Genomic DNA, 16,019 nt, shown 5'->3' with positions numbered 1-16,019 from the left:
CCCCAGAACCGCCTCGGTTCCTCCCTTGGACGTGCATTTCCCCCCTCACCGGCTGTGGAGCGAGGCCATGGCTGCGGGATGTGGGATTTGGGATTCTGGGGGAGGATGTGGTCGCCCGGTGGGACTCTGTCTCCATGCAAAAGTGCCCGATACGGATGTAAAACGTGTCATTCTTCCCGCTCCGGGCGCCACACAAAAGATGAAAGAGGTACCAAAATTTAGATTGGGCTGGTTCAAACTCGGACAGTTTGAATCCCTTTCAATTCCCACCCTCTGCTCCAGCCACCAAAACAAACCATAAAGTCAAAGAGCCACTAAAGCCAAGAGGTGCCAGGTCTGAAGGGGTCTCAGGCATTCCCACGGCAGGGCACCAAAGACTGGGAACACGGGGTGGGCTTGGCAGTGCAGTTGCCCATCCATATACAACTGAGACGGTGAGGGGTGCTGCGGAAGCAGCAGGTGGAAGCTGGAGGAGGGAGGAATTTCTTTTTCCTCCCCATCTCCACACTCCACAGGCAGCAGCTCTGGGAGCCAGGGATGCTGCCTGCATCCCATACACAAGCCACGAGGTGCTGGAGCAAAGTCCAGCCAAACATGCAAAATGAGGTATTTATATATACATAAAAAGACCCCAAACGAGTGTAATTAAGCAGTGGAAGGATTTGGTGAGTGCTGTGGCAGAGCTGCTGGCATGAGCACAGCTGTTCTTCCAAGGGACACACAGGTGCACACGCTTTGGTTCAGCAGGAATTAATCTGGGGAGGCAGAGGGTCTGGGAAAAACAAACCCTCGCTCCTCCCGGTGCCTTTGGCTGAGTCACTGTGGGAAATGAAAGCCCAAACTCCTGCCACTGGGTTTTCCAACCCTTTCATGTGCCAGCCTGGGAACAGTGACAGGCATGGTGGGTATGGCAGGTGTTGGTGCATTCTATGGAGTGTTGGAAGCCAGGAGATACAGGGAGCTGTGTCACTCCCTCCAGTGTGGAATAACCAGCACTTTCTTGGTACCTTCTACATAAAAAATAGATATTTTGGTCTATTTTAAGGTCTATATTAATGCCCCTGGATATTGCATCCTGCTAAGAGCTTCCACGCTGCACCTCTGTTGCCAGTGCTGCTTGTGTGAGGTTTATCCAAGGGGATTTGATGCCCATGTGGGCTGATGGGAGTGACCTGCTTGCCTTTGCACACCTGAGCAGCCCCCCTGCTTTGCAGGGATCCTCTATAATGAGCATTATTCATGTCTGCAGCTGGCTCCCAACAGCTACTAATCATTTTATTACTCTTTATAATCTATTTAAAGCACAATTAGAGAAAAAAATCTATACAAAGTTACAGGCGAAAGCACGTTTTAGTTGCATTATAAATCCCTGGAAAACAGCCATCTATCACGGAGCGGCGCTCCCTGGCTCGGCTGATGGGAACGGAGGCTGCCCCGCTCCGTGCAGGGAAGGCAGGGCTGCACTTGGACGTGGATCTGCCCCTTCAGAGCACGACTCCTTCGGGCTCCAGCAGCAGGTATTCCTGCAGAGCCTTGGGCAAGGGCAGCAGAGGGATGAGGCTGTGGCACCTGCTGCCGAGGTTCTCCCGGATGGCAGAGCGGCACAAGTGCTGCAGGCACCGCACGGCGCCCGCCAGCTGGAACAGGGACTTGTAGAACGGCTGGTGCTGCTGCAAAGAGAGGGGGAACAGGGGCAGCACTTTAGTTTTTTCCTGATTACCAAGCAAGCTGGAGATATTCTAGGATGAAGACTGAAGGGGAGGAGGTAAGGAACCCACGTGTGCCTGGGCGTTAAGGGGTCCATGCACTGACACTGCCCCACAAGCAAGGGCTGGGTGAGGAATTCCCCTGTGGAAGCACGTGGAGAAAGCTGGCCTCGTGGGGAGGGTGCCCTCAAGGTCACTGGCAGCATCATCCCGGCGGGAAGCCCTCGGAGAAGAGACCCTGTTTCTCAGGCGGGGAAACCATCATGGATGGTGCCAGAGCGGGCTGGCCAGACCTGTTGCTTGTCCAGGAGCAAGCTTTTTCAAATCAAAATGAGTCTTGTGGGCTCCTGCTGGGCAGTGCTCTGGCTCCAGGGTCACTTCCATATGCTGGGAGTGGATTTTACTGCAGGCTGGGCGGGGATGCAGGTTTTTATGTCGACAGAGCTAAAGGGATGTGAACCTGGATGAATCAGGTGTGCCACGGTGCTCTGGGGAGTATTCCATTTTTTTTTTTTCCCATCCAAGTGAAGTTTGGATGGAGAAAAAACCCCCTCTCTGTGGGTAACCCCCCTCCTTGGGCCTCAGCCATCCCTGCCAAAGCCCAGCGCTGTCTCACCTGGAACACCTCCTCTGGCACGGCCTCGGCCCACTCCTGGGAGACAGGGATTTGTGAGTAGGAATTGAAGAGGACTTCGACGACCTCTGGCATGGCCGCACAGGACCTCAGCACCTACCCATGGGCAAAGGGAGGGTCACACAGAGGGGCAGGTCCCAGAGGGGAGAACATTCACCTTGTCAGGATGAGGTGGTATTAGGGATTCTCCTGGCACATTTTGGTGATCTTTCCCCATTTGTGAAGCAGTGGGAAGACCTGCCTTGCTGAGGCACTTGTTCCTCTGGATGCAGCCCTTGCTTCTTGTTTGCATTTTTGGCTGGTGCGTGACAAGCCAGGATAATATTTTCTTTACTGTTTGATGTAAAATCGATGGAACGCAGAGCCATGAGGCGGCTGCACCGGCGGCTGAAGTACCAAGCCTGTCCCTGATATTCCCCAGGCAGGAAAACATCCTCCTTGCTGACCCCTGAGAGCCATGCTGGCTCCACCCTGCCCTTTGCCCTGCCTGCTCCACCCGCTGCCACACCACGACCAGGTTTCACTTCCATCATTCCCAGCAGCACCAGCAGCCTCCGTGCCTGGACTGGGAGACCCTCCCAAATCCTCCCACACCCCATCCTTTTATTTCCCAAAGCACCCCGACCCTAACAGGGAAATCCCACGTGCACAGGGGCCGTTTTGGGGCCGGTACCTTGACGAAGGCAGGGGGCCATATCCTCTGGGAGCCGTGGTTGAGCAGCAGCTGGACGGTGAGGTGTGGCCGCTGCCGGGCCCTGGAGGCCGCGCTCTGCAGGGTGAGGCCCAGCGGGCTCAGGCCGTCGTAGTCGATGGCGTTGACATCGGCCCCGCGCAGCAGCAGGAACCGCGCCAGGCCGGCGTGGGCCGCCCCGCACGCCTTGTGCAGAGGGCTCCTCCGCGCCTCGTCCCGCGCGTCCACCTGGGCGCCGTGGGCCACCAGCAGCCGGCACAGCTCCAGGCGGTCCTGGCCAGCCCTGGGAGCCGTGGCACAGAGGATGCCCAGGGCCGTCTCCCCCCGTGCGCTGCGCGCGTCCACGCGGGCCCCGCGCCGCAGGTAGAGCCGCGCGTGGTCACTGAGGCCGTGCCGGGCGGCCACGTGCAGAGCTGTCTCCCCACACGCTGTGCTCGGCAGGTCCACGGAGGCCCCGTGTCTCAGCAGCAGCCTGGCACACCTGCGTGGAGAGGGGAGGCTGAGGGGGCACCGCCAGGGTGGGCTGGAGCGGGAACCATGAGGGGTGACGGGGGAGACGGTGTGGGGTGAGGGCGGAGGCCGTGCCAGAGCTGGCGTTGTGGCACTCGAGGGTTTAGGGAGGGAGCAGCAGAGGCTGGGGAGGGTGACACTGTGTCCTGGTGCCCTCCACAGTGGGGGCAAGGGTGGTTTGGGCAATGTGTCCCTCTTGCCCTTGGCCAGCATCATTCATGAATGGTCATCCTTGACCGCCTTGACTGTCCTTGACCACCTTGACCAGATTGACTATCCTTGACCACTTTGACCATCTTTGACCACTTTGACCATTCTTGACCACCTTGACCCCCGCTGACCCACCAGGGTCCCACCCTCCTAGGCCCACTTGCTCGAGTATAAAAATGGATTCTCCTTCTCCCTTTAATGGACCCAAACAGTTGTGTTGGGCTCCCGCCCCAGAGAGGACTGGAGGGTTGTGTTTCATAGAATCATAGACTATCCTAAGTTGGAAGGGACCCACAAGGATCATGAAGTCCTGGTCCTGATTTTCTGCCTGAAAATAAACACCTGTGCACATGGTTTAACTCTGCAGGAATGAGTTTCGGTGGCTTGTTTGGCACCCGGTGATGAAGGAGCAGCAGCACCTGCAGTTCCCAGGAGGACTAAACCAAGGCAAGCAATGCCCCCTCTGACATCACCGTGCCTGGGTGCAAAGAGGGGCCGCGGCTGCTGCAAAGTGGGGGCACCAGTTCCCATCAGAGCCTTCTGCCTGCATCCTTCTGACAGTGGACGGGGGTTACAGACGGCTGGTATGCCCTGGTGGGGGGTTATTTTATTTTTTTCGGTACGTGTGTGAGTAAACGGATGTGATCGGGCAGTCTGAATGAATCAAAGTGACTGCTCCCTCTCCTGCCGGGAGCCGCCGGGGCCGGTGCCGCTCAATGTCACCGCCCGGGCAGGGCTGTCGGCAGCCGGGGTCACTCGCGCGGCGCTGAGCTCGCTGCTGTGGCACAGAGGAGGGGATTTTTGGAGGGGGCAGACGCACGTGCCAGCTAAGCTGGACCTTGAATACGTGCGAGCTCGTGTTCCCCAAGAGATGCTGCCAGGGAGGTGAGGAGAGCCATCCTTTGGGAAGCCTCAGCAGTGGCTGGCTGGAGTCTAGGGAGGAGCACAAGCCTTTAAACCCTCCCCGTCTCTTTAGTTTTCCTCTAATAAGCTTTTCTTTTAGCCCAGGTGTCACCAGAGCCCTGAGTGAAGTTCTGGACTGACACAGAAGCAAAAGGAGGGGGAGCTGAGGGGGGAGGGAAGTCCCAGCTTGATACTTCCAGTAGCAGGGATGGGAAAGAAGAGGAGCCCCAGGGAGGAAGGATGGTGCCAGGATATTGTTTGTTTTTCCTGGCACAGATGAATGCTACCATATGTGGGGACAATGACAATAATAAAATAATGATATAATAATAATAATACATTTGACTCTTTGTGGACCTGCAGCATCACCTCCCCCATGATTTGATGGGAGCTGGTGAGACATCCACTGTCCTTGTCAGTGCAGGGTCTACAAATACCTCCTTGGGCTCCTTTTCTAGTGTTTATCAAGCCTGAGTTTGCCAGGAAAATAATTTCTGCAGGATCTGTGGGGCCAGGTTGCTCCTGCAGCCTGGGCAGGTGTAATGCTCCCAGATGTGCCAGCCCTCGCTGGTCCTCACCAGAGGCATCTGCTGGGGATGGGCTCTGCTGGGGATGTGGTTGTGGGTGAGCTGATCAAGGTGGGGTTGTGCCAGCCCCAAAATCACCAGACCCTTACTTTACAATTCCCTTTTTACTCTATAAGAGGCTGAATCCCTTTCTCAAGCAATGGCTTGTCTCACTGAGGGTTTTTTGGGGGCTTGCTGTCTGCTGCTGGTGGGTACAACTTTGTCAGTGGGGATCTGTTATTAGAGCAAATCACTCAGTCACTCCATCACATTTACTAGTCTTGTCCATCCTTGTCAGCAGGGAATTTGTAGCCCTAATGATAATGATTCTCTTGGGACCTCTCCAGATTAGCTCAATCCTAATGTCACAGGTAGCTCTGGCACCCTAATAATGGCACCTAATAAAAATAATGTATTCAAGGGAAAAATAAGGGATGGTTCTGCAGGTAAAAATGGAAAAAACTCCATTTCTGACTTGGCTGCAAAAATGCAGCTGCCAGGTGCATGAGAAAAATCCCCTTTTGTTCTATGTTTTTGTAATAGCTCACACTTAAAACACCCCTGCTCCTTCCCAGGCAAGGAGGTGGCTGTGCCCAGAGCATAAGCATCACCCTGGTTTTGGAGAGTGCCCAGGCTGAAGATTTCCACCTGCACGAGTAAGACAGCAGAATATTCTTCCGCCCTTAATTTCCAGGTGAAGGGTGGTACAATGTGGATTGGCAAAGCCAGGAGCTGTATCCAGCCCCTCCAGCCCAGCATTCTCCCTGTGCCGTGGGGTTTTCCCTTGCAGAGAATTCCATACAGGGAGATTGATTCCTCTTGACCTCCTGCTAGACATCCCAAATGTTCTTCTGTGGAAATGCCACTCTTTCCAGGTGCTGTTTAAAGGAGGGGTTATTCTTTTTGGTTATCAAGTTCAAAGTCCAACTTGTCGGAAGAAACCCAAGTCAGTTTATATTTTGAATTTTCCCCCTGGATGCTCCTCCCTAGGCAAAGAGGGAATGTTCGTGAGGAACTATAAATATGAGGTGATCTCTTCTGGTGGATGGAAAGGGTGCCTCCTGCTTGGATGTCAGGGCATGAGCAGGTTCTGGGTAAATGCTCTTTTTAACCTTTAAAATCTCTCTGCATGAATTCACTTGCTCTAACACTTCACCAGCATTTCTGATTTCTTTGTGTTTTTTGCCATCAGAGTAGACTAAAATCCCTTTAGATAAGGCCTAGTGATGTCTTGATGCTTTTTTAAGGGCTCCTCTCCAATTTTCTGGGAATATTGAAAGAATATACTTAGTCTGGTTTTAGGTTTAGCTCAGCAGAAATTCAGAGGCACAGTGGCAAAGCAAGCAAGCTTGTTTTCCATCTAGCCTGGTACCTAATTTTGCCTTAAACTCACTTCCAAACCCTTCCCAACCCATTGGCAGGTGATGGGTAACACATCTGAATGTCTCCTTGCTTGAGCAAGTTAGGTTAAAGTAAATTTGTGGTGACTGGCGCTGGTTTGGTTTGTGCTGAGCTCCTGGCTCAAATAAACAGGAGAAAATTATTTGGGTTTGATTTTCCTTCTCCACCCATCCATAGAGCTCCTGCCTGTAGCTCAGGTGGACATGAAAAATACCCAGGCTGTGAAAGCTGGATTTAGCTTTAAATGGGATGCTACGAATGACCAGCAGGAGGAGCAGGAGGTTGGGGCAGCGGAGCCTGAAGGAAAATTCCTGTCCCAAAAACCCACTCAGATGCCCAGTTTTCTTAAGGAAAAGCCTCCAGTTTGTTTTTCCCCCTCTCCCTGGGGTCGGAGCAAGGCTCGTCTGTAAGAACCCTCGTGTTGTCGCACCTGCAGGGAGCAGGATCAGCCCTGCCCCTGCTTTTGGGCTCCTTGTTTCTTGCTCAGGACCCAGGAAGGAGCTGGTTTTCCCCAGGATGACTTCCCAAAACAATGGCTCCAAATGCTCCGAGTTTTGTCTTTAGCAAGGCTGAACAGAGTAGAGGATGAGGTTTATCTGCAGATGATGCTAAATGCTGATTTTTCAAATATCTGTTTGGGTTTTTTTTATTTGTAGTAATGCTTATTTCCCACAGCCAGAAGGAACAGTGGGTCTAGGATGGTGCTGGAATAGCTGGAGAGTGCCACGGAGCTGGTCCACCAGGTCTGTACCCATCTCCCTGGTGTCTGGGAGCCTTATCTTGACCATGTTGCATTTTTAGGTACCTGCTTTCCTGCTTGGCTCCCGTTTGCTGCCAATTCCTCCCATGATGAGCTTCCCTCACCCAACACTCCCCCTAAGCAAACCCCACCCTGTCTCTGGCAGCTCTTGTGCTCGCTCCCTACCCCATCAATCCTTGTGCAGAGCCCCTTGGACTGGCCTCCTGCCTGGACTCATCCCACAGTTTATGCCCCATCCCTCAGTGCTGGAGGCTCGGAGCAGGAAGATCACTCTGGTTTCATCTCCCAGGGTGGAGTGAAAGCTTGAAGAAGTGAATGCTCAGCCCTAAGCCCGGGTTGCCTGGAGGTAGGGGTGACATCCTTTCCCATCCCTTGGCTTGGCTGAGCCCTCTTCCCTCTGTGGAAGGCTGGATTTCTCTCCAGGTGGGCTCTCCCTGGTCTCAGGGGAAACTTGGGATGTTCAGGGAGATTCCCAGATCTGAAAGAGGACTCCACAGACGTTGGTGGTGTCTGGCATCCCTTCCTCAGTGGGCACCGTGATGGGAGGTGGGAGCCGTGTCCTGCATCCCTGCCATGTGCCTTCCCACCACCCCACGCCTGCTCTTCCCTCCCTGGCACCGCCGAGACTCTTCCTCTCCCCCTCAATTATTTTTATTTTATTTTTTTTCGGGGTGCCAATAAAGGCAGACTCCTTTAATCATCCCAGCTTTAAGAGGGAAAAGGGAGAGCGCTGGGGAGAGAGTGCAGTGAATTTAGAGACTCATCTTACCCCACCATGTTAATTATCTCGGCTGTAAAAAAGAGGTCAAGGAGAGGAACTCTACTAAATAGGCCGACGTTGGCATGAACAGCTCCTAAAGTGAAGAAGGTAAGACTGAACTTTACTGGAACTTTTTTTTCCATCTCTTCAAAAAGCTCCTAGATTAAAGCTCTGATATCCTTTTTGTTGAAATCTCATGGATTCTGAAGCTCAAATGGCTGGAAGGAAGCCCAGATAATTTTTTTTATCCCAGTCACTGAGAGGCTCAAAGGTTTTAAGTCCTGCCCCCATGGTGAATTGCCGAGTATATGGGAATACAGAAGAACCTGGCACATAGGTGTTCTGGCCATTGTTATCGAGAGGGAGAAAAATAAAATAGCTCTCTATGTAGGTCAATGACCTGCTCTTTATTGTCAGTAAAAAATTAAGGATGACCTAAAATCTACTACTCAACGAAAAAAATAATAAAATAAAAAAAAAGAAGGTGAGGTAAAGTAGTCTCCCCCTAATCAAAGAGGAAATGTTTGTGTTACCTAAAGCTTGACCTCCTCAGTCTCTAACTTTAGCAAAGTCTTTGCGACTGAAAAGCAGTGGTCGAAACCTCAAAACCTGTCTGAAATGTCTATTAATTTTTGATCTTTCAAGGGAGTTGGCTTAGTTATTGCAGAAGCCCCTGTAGCGCCGGGCGTAGTTAAGGGTCTCTCAGCATTTCCATTATAAAGCCCCAATATTCAAGGGCTTTATAACTCAGCTGTTTCCACGTTGGCTCTGTCTGATCCCTGTGTTGCCATGTGCTGCCTCACCTGCCATCCCCCTCCAGCTTCCAGGGGAACAGAACACGCAAATTGGTGGCAATGGCTCATTTTTTATAGAGATACAGATTTTTTTTTTTTCCCAAGGTTGGAATCAGCTGGCCAAAACCAGGACAACTGGACCTCTGTGGGCCATGGGGTCCTCTCCACACACCAGTTGGTTTGGTTTCCCCATCCGTTTTGGGGGGAGAACAGACTGGTGAAGCCTAAAATCATGGAATCACAGGGAATTTATGATGGCTTGGAGTCTGGAGACTGAAACTTTAAGGTCTAAAGGGAGCTCAGGTGAAGGAATTAAAGCCAGCTCCTTATTAACAATGAGGGCTTCTTGTAGCATCCTCCCTTATTTATCCTGCTCCTTCCAACCCTCATCACACCAAGGATGTGTTTGATTCACCCCTAGATTTTTGGCTGAATCAAAACTTGATTAATACTTGATTTTCGGCCATCTTGCAGAGACTCTTATTTACAAGATGGGATCAAGATATTTACATCTGCAAATCTGCAGATCTTTTCCTCTCTGGCTGCTTTCCTTCTTCAGAGCACTTTCCCTGTGACCTGGTCTGTGATGTGTTGGATCTGCAGTGGGAATTTTGTTTTCACCGTCTGTTGCCTGAAGGGGAGAGGATTGAAGCCAGGGTGGCTTTCCATGGAAGCTGACAGGTGATGGAATTCACCATGGCCCTAAGCAGTTCCATCAGGACATCAAGTGACCGAGGTCTTTATAAAAAAAAAAAAGGAAAAGCACAGGAGGTTGGGATGATGTGTGCCCCATGACTGGAACCATCCTGAGCATCTCCTGGGGAGAGTGTGCTGGACCTGGGATGTGGAACATACTGATTGCAGGACAAATAGGACAGAGGAGGGAGAAAAGGCACATGAGGCTGGGTTGCTCCTGTCCACGGGAAGGAGACTTGGGCTGTACAGCATGCCTGGCACTAAAATGTCCTTTTTTTTGTCTCTGCTGATGCAGCTGGAACATGTGGGAACACTTGGGAAGCCTTACCATGGATCATGGCATCTTTCTTTCACCCCATGGGTAACACCACTGGGGTGTGTGAATGGAGCCCCAGAACAGTTTTGGGTTGGAAGGGACCTTAAAGCTCATCCAGTCCCACCCCTCACCATGGGCAGGGACACCTTCCACCCGTCCAGGTTGCTCCAAGCCCTGTCCAACTCGGCCCTGAGGATTTCCAGGCACGGCATCAGCGGGGGGTGCTGATGGGAGCCCCGCTCCTTACCCAGGGAGTCCCGGGGGGTGCTGATGGGAGCCCCGCTCCTTACCGCAGGGAGTCCCGGGGGGTGCTGATGGGAGCCCCGCTCCTTACCGCAGGGAGTCCCGGGTGGTGCAGAGGTGCAGCGGGGCCAGCCCCTCCTCGCTGCGCAGGTTGGGGTCGGCCCGGTACTCCAGCAGCAGCTCCACGCAGTCGGTGTGTGCCCCCCTGCAGGCCTCGTGCAGGGGTCCCTGCGTGCCCGGGGCCAGGTCGGGGTGGGCGCGGCGGCGGAGCAGGTGTCTCAGGGTGGCGGGGTGGCCGTGGTGGGCGGCCAGGCACAGCGGGCTGCTCCGCTCCCAGCGCCGCTCCAGCGCCCACAGCCCTGCGGGGGCACGGACCGGGGTCACCTCGGGCTGCCACCCCCTGCCCGCCAGCCCTGGGGCTGGACCAGCTCCACACCCCGCTCTGCCCGCTGTTCCCTCCGCTCCCGGGCAGCTTTGGGCGCTCCAGAGGGCCTCGTGACACCCGGGGGCTGCTCGGACCGAGACTGGCAAGAGGGGAAGCAAAATTCCCTGGGTGTGTGCATGTCCAGGAGCAGGATTTCATAGGGCACGGGCTGGGTAAGCCAACATCCTGACTGCCTGGGACACCCTGTGTGCCTTAAAGGCAGCTCACCAATTCCCCAGGGAGAGAAAAGCTGTCTCTGCTGGGAATGAAGGCACCCAAACTGGGTGGGAGCATGTTGGGAGGGTGATGCGGGGCTGGGCATGGGATGTGTTGGGTTTGGGCACAGCTAGAGTGAGGTGTTGCATTTCCCAGCAGCTCCAGGACCTCTGGGACCACCAGTAATCTACTGAGCATGGTGCTCTGGGAGCACCTGGGACTTTGAGCAGCATCTCAGCGGGGAAGGCACCAGGTACCACTAACCTGGGAACATCTTATTCCTCCCCCATAGGACCAGGCTGCTCTTCCTGAGCCCCTCCATGAGGAATTTGGGCTGTGACCCCTCTTGCAAACATTCCCAAGCCACAGAGTGTCTAATCCCAACCTGAAAAAATCATGTGGATGCACAGATTTTACACTTCCCTGCCCCTCTGGTGGGTTAGTATATGCGGAAGAGAAGGAAATATTAAAAATGATGAATATTTATGGTTAAAATTGCAGGCACAACCAGCTAACCAGGAACCAGCCACCTCAGGAACACTTAAGGCACTTAAATGTGCCATAGCTCTTCTATTTAGGGTTAGTAAATACCCACTTTAAAGTTTTTTGTGTCCTGGCCTTTAAAGGAAAAGTACCTGAGAGTCCATAAGATGCTTGGTTTTTCACCTGCCACTCCAGCTCGTTTTTACTGATCTCAAAAACCAGGTTGACATCTTGATGGTATCGGTCGGTCAGGACCTCGAGGCTCCTCAGGTCTCCCGTGACCAGGGCTGTGTAAAACCTGGTGACAGGAACATGAGCTGTTAAAGGATGCTCCGAATCCAGGTGGGAGGAAATCCGCAGCTTTCCTATTGCAGGTCCTGGTGAGTCGCCCATTCCAGTGTTTCCCGTGTGTGCAGGTCCTGGCTGGGAGGATAGACAGGCTTATATAGTTCATTGTTTCCGTCCTCCCGGGCTCATTGTCTAATTATAATCCAGTTAAGGCTCTATTGTGTCGTATTTATAACTCCAGCAGGGTGGGATGCTGATGGGCAGGGGGTACAATGAGGGTCAGACGGTCACCAGGCCCTGCTGCAGCAGCACCTCTTGGATTAAATTGCTGGTTTATTTGCAGGATGCGGGAAATGGTGCCTGGTGTTTAGGGAAGTAAAAAAACAAACAAAGAAATTGAGTCAACTGCTGTCTGCCCCTCCTCATATAACGTTATTTGTGTTCTCTGACCTCTGGGAAGTGTTTTTTTCTCTGCCTAATACTCTATTTTTTTTTCTTTAAGGTGCTCATATGCTTTTCCGGTCTTGGGGTTGCTATATGGAAAAATCTGAGCAACGTGTTACTGGCCCAGCCTGGAATTCTGGGGCGTCATTGCAGGGATGTAAAGACCAGCAAGGTACAAATCCTCCTGGGGCTTTGGCAGGGGAAGCTGCTCTCCCAGACAGTGCCTTGTATAGGAGAGGGAAAGCACCCAGACTCCCCTGCCATTTGATGCCAGCAGAGCATTCCCAGCTCCTGCTGCCTGCAGCTTGTGGCTCCTTCCCTCAAGGTCACGGGAGAAATCCATGGTGGGGACGAGAATAGAGCTTGGCATCTCGTGACTTGGAGGCTCTGGATGACACAACCTCCCCTTCCCAGCCTTCCCGCCCACCTCTCTGCAGAGTAAACCTGGTCCAAGCAGGCTTTGGGAAGACACTAAACCAGAGGTGGAGGGACTGCTGGAATGCTGCGTGGTTCCCTCCATATGGAGTCAGCCTGAGGCTGGAAGAAATGTTCGGGACCTTGCTGGTGATCCTGAGCATCTCTGTGCCAACCCCAGGCCAGCATACCTGTGCTGCCAGAACCACCTGAGGTTTCTCTCGGGGTTTCCCTGGCATGGCTGTGGTGATATCCATCTCTGCCTCTGGAAACTGTGGGAAGAGCATGGAGCCACAAAAACCCCACAGTGTGTCCATCCAGGACAGGGTTGTGCTGAGCCAGAGGGGTCTGACTGGGGATTCTTGGTGAAGAACCCCCTGCCTTAAGGTCCCTATTCACAGGAAGCAGCATTGGGAGCTAATTTGATATCAGCCTAAGTGGTCTTCCCTATTTTTTCCTCCCTTCCCCTTGATCTCAAGGCTGGCATTCCCACCTGGCTGTCCACAACAGCTTGGTCGGTTTGTAGCCTTCAAACTCCCTCATTTTTCTCTCTGCCTGTACCACTTGTTGCTATTCTGCTACATCCAGCCTTTCTGTGCCTGTTCCCCCTTCTGGTATTAGCTAAGCCACCTCCTCAAGTCACTGCTCTGGTATGAAAGACATCCTCTGGGATGTTTTATCCCCCAGGGTCCTGCAGCTGGCGCGGGAGGTTTGGAGACCCAGGGAGCGGCACAGACAGGGATCGTTTTCCTCAGGAACTTGTCCTGGGTTGTGTTTCCACAGCCCTACCTTGCTTTTCCTCTCCTCTGACTAACAACCCTATAATATTTTCGAGGTGATGAAAAGGAATCTTGCCTTCATATGTCCTGTTCATCCCAGAGGATCACCCTCCCACAGCAGGGATCCCAGACCTTCTCGGTCAAACCCAGGCTAATTTTGCTAGGGAAGTGTGCATGTGTGTGTCTGGCATTAAACTGCCATTGAGAGTGTGCTGAAACACCCTGTGGCCCTTCTCACCAACCCTTTAATCAGCATCGATTTACACATATCACATCTTGGGTCGGGGTAACGACAGGATTAACAGCGTCGCTGAGGGAGGGGGTTAAAAATAGTCTGGGCCAGCAAGAGTAGAGAGAAACAGTCCCCTTGGAGCTGAGTGGCACATAAACTCTCACGAGCCTGGGCTCCTGCCAGCTGAGCCAAGTGCTGTTTCCACCCAGGAGTGGAGAGTGATGTCAGGATGAAGCAATATTGCTGTGGATTTAATGGGAATGTGTCTGCACAGGCAGCTGTGATTTACTGCAGAGAGGAGATGGCACCCAGGACACCTGTGGGGCATCCTGGGGCTGGCCAGGAGTTGGGGAAGAAGGTCCCTGGTGGGGTTTAGAAGAAAAATGGGGGGGTTTCAACTGCTTATAAACTACTTGTTGCCTTTAGGCAGAAATTTTGGGTGGTGGAGAAAGGCTTGAGGGCTTCCAGCCTTTCCCCTGCCACTGGTGAGCTGCACAGCCTTGGGCACATCAGCTGGGCTCACAGCATTCCCGAGGGTTGAAGGATATTAAATGTTTAATATTTAAACATTTCCCTGAAACAAATTAAGCCTGGGATCATCCTGCTGTGTCCTTTCTTCAGAAGGGATGCTCCTGCACAGCCCAGAGCCCCAGATATGGGTGAGGATGAGCACTTTGTTAGTGGTGGCCTTGCACTCATTAATCTCTAATGCGGGGGGAGCATCTGAACCTTCTCCCTGCATTCCACTGTTTGCAGAGCACACCTCATTTAACAAAACATTAAGCATTTCCCTTCCTCAGATCAAGTGTATCTATTAATAATGACTTAAGTTGTCTGCGCTGGCTTCACATTACAAGGAAAGCTCATTCCTGGCACATGCAAGAGCACGAAACACGGCAGCAAAACGGCTTCAGCACCAGCTTGTTCCCCAGGCTCAGCTGCCACTGCACTTAGTCCTCGCTCCGGGAAGATCTCAGCCTGTAGTAACTGACCCTGCTGGTTCCAAAAACCCATGAGGCTGCCTTACACCATGCAGTGAGTGCAGGTGTGCCCACGGGCACAGCTCCTGGCATCACTGCCTCCATTTACGGCTGCCCTCTGGCAGTGGGGAACGGCATCAGTATGATTTTTCCAGGGAAATTTCCAGCGTGGTGCAGGAGCCTGAGGCTGGCAGCCTGTGGCGCTGCCTCCTCAACCTAAAGCTTGTACCCCTTCTTAATAACCCCCTGCCCCCCATAATTCGGATGGGGTTCTTGTGATAGCTGTGTCCCCCTGGCACCCTGTGGCTGTGGGACTGAGAGGTGTCCAGGCAGGTGGCAGTGCCACCACGCCACAAGATAAGCCATCACTGCCCAAGCCTACCTGGGAGGGGTGTGAGGGTGCCTCTCGTGGGTGATGCTCGCTCATCCTCCCTGGATCACCATCCCTGTCTGGGTGTGAGGTCCAGTTTCCTCTCTCTGAGCCAGGTGCCACCTTGCAAACAGCCAACCTGCCCCTGACTCGTCCCCACGTTTATATTTCCAGCTCCGTGTGACAGCACTGCCCAGTTATGTGGCTGGGGCAGGCCATGGGATGAAGGACTGCCAGGACACACGTCCCTGTGCCTGGGGAGAGGGGAGTCACACTTTGTACCTCCCCTAAAAATACTGCTGCAGGTGCAATTGCATGAGCAGAGATGCCTGGGCTGCTGCTGCTCAGCTCTTCTTTGGCAACTGCTGCCTGGTGAAATATAAATTTGTCCCGAGGCTGCATTGATTTTGTCCAGTTTTTATTGGAAATTAGATAATATTTAAACATTTCCCTTTAACAGCTCTATATAATATGGAAAGGGTCTGTGCTACGCTAGTTTATAGTGGCCCTTCTTTGTCAGATGTAAATAATTCAATGAAAAAAGCCTCCAAACTCTTTCCAGTTCTAATAACTGTGCACAATTTTCCTCCTCCTCCTTTCCCATCAATTATAGGAATAAAAAAAAAATAGCCCTTAGCTTCACTAAAAATACAAGGCTTCCCTTCTCCCCACCTCCCTGCTGAAGAGCTGCAGCTGTGTCAGTTATCCCCTGGGAATTCAATCCTGGGGCACATCCTCTTCTAAAAGCAAAGGGGAGCCCTCCCAGTTATTTAACCGCTGAGTTATGTGCTCATGGAATGTCACCCTATGTGCCAGCCTGGAAAACCAGCTCGGACTGACCCCCCATCATGTGCCTCCCTTAAATTATGAGGCCAGGGGATGGCATTTGCTAATTAGCAGCTCAAAACAGGGAGACAGGGTTATTTTTAGCAGTCACACGTAAGGTGGCTGTTTTGGGGGCTGGAAAAGTTCTGGGGTTTGTTTTCCCTTTATCCTAAAATATTCGAGCCCCTTTGGCAAAAGAAGGTACTGTGCTGCAAAAGGCTCTGGGTGAGTGGCATGACTGGGTGCAGACATGAAGATTTCATAGAATCCTGGAATGGTTTGTGTTGGAAGCCCATCCAGTGCCACCCCCTGCCATGGGCAGGGACACCTTCCACCAGCCCAGGTTGCTCCAAGCTCTGTCCAACCTGGCCTTG

The 16,019-nt window shown here is 52.7% G+C and overlaps 1 protein-coding gene across 1 annotated transcript; it reads right to left on the bottom strand.

Moving 5' to 3' along the window:
- Positions 1-1,254: 1,254 nt before the first annotated feature.
- ASB18 (ankyrin repeat and SOCS box containing 18) lies at positions 1,255-14,992 on the bottom strand. Its single transcript, XM_027668089.1, has 6 exons — positions 14,833-14,992; positions 11,466-11,961; positions 10,282-10,549; positions 3,014-3,512; positions 2,323-2,436; positions 1,255-1,670 (listed from the first exon to the last, which is right to left on the bottom strand). The coding sequence occupies exons 2-6, from the start codon at positions 11,704-11,706 to the stop codon at positions 1,485-1,487; spliced, it is 1,308 nt and encodes a 435-aa protein (XP_027523890.1). The 5' UTR covers positions 11,707-11,961; positions 14,833-14,992; the 3' UTR covers positions 1,255-1,484.
- Between the last annotated feature and the right edge of the window lie 1,027 nt (positions 14,993-16,019).

This window comes from Corapipo altera, unplaced genomic scaffold, assembly GCF_003945725.1.
Source record: "Corapipo altera isolate COAL_440 unplaced genomic scaffold, ASM394572v1 183, whole genome shotgun sequence".
NCBI lineage: Eukaryota > Metazoa > Chordata > Aves > Passeriformes > Pipridae > Corapipo > Corapipo altera.
The sequence above is the reverse complement of the archived record's forward strand: the minus strand, read 5'-3'. Positions and strand labels throughout refer to the sequence as shown.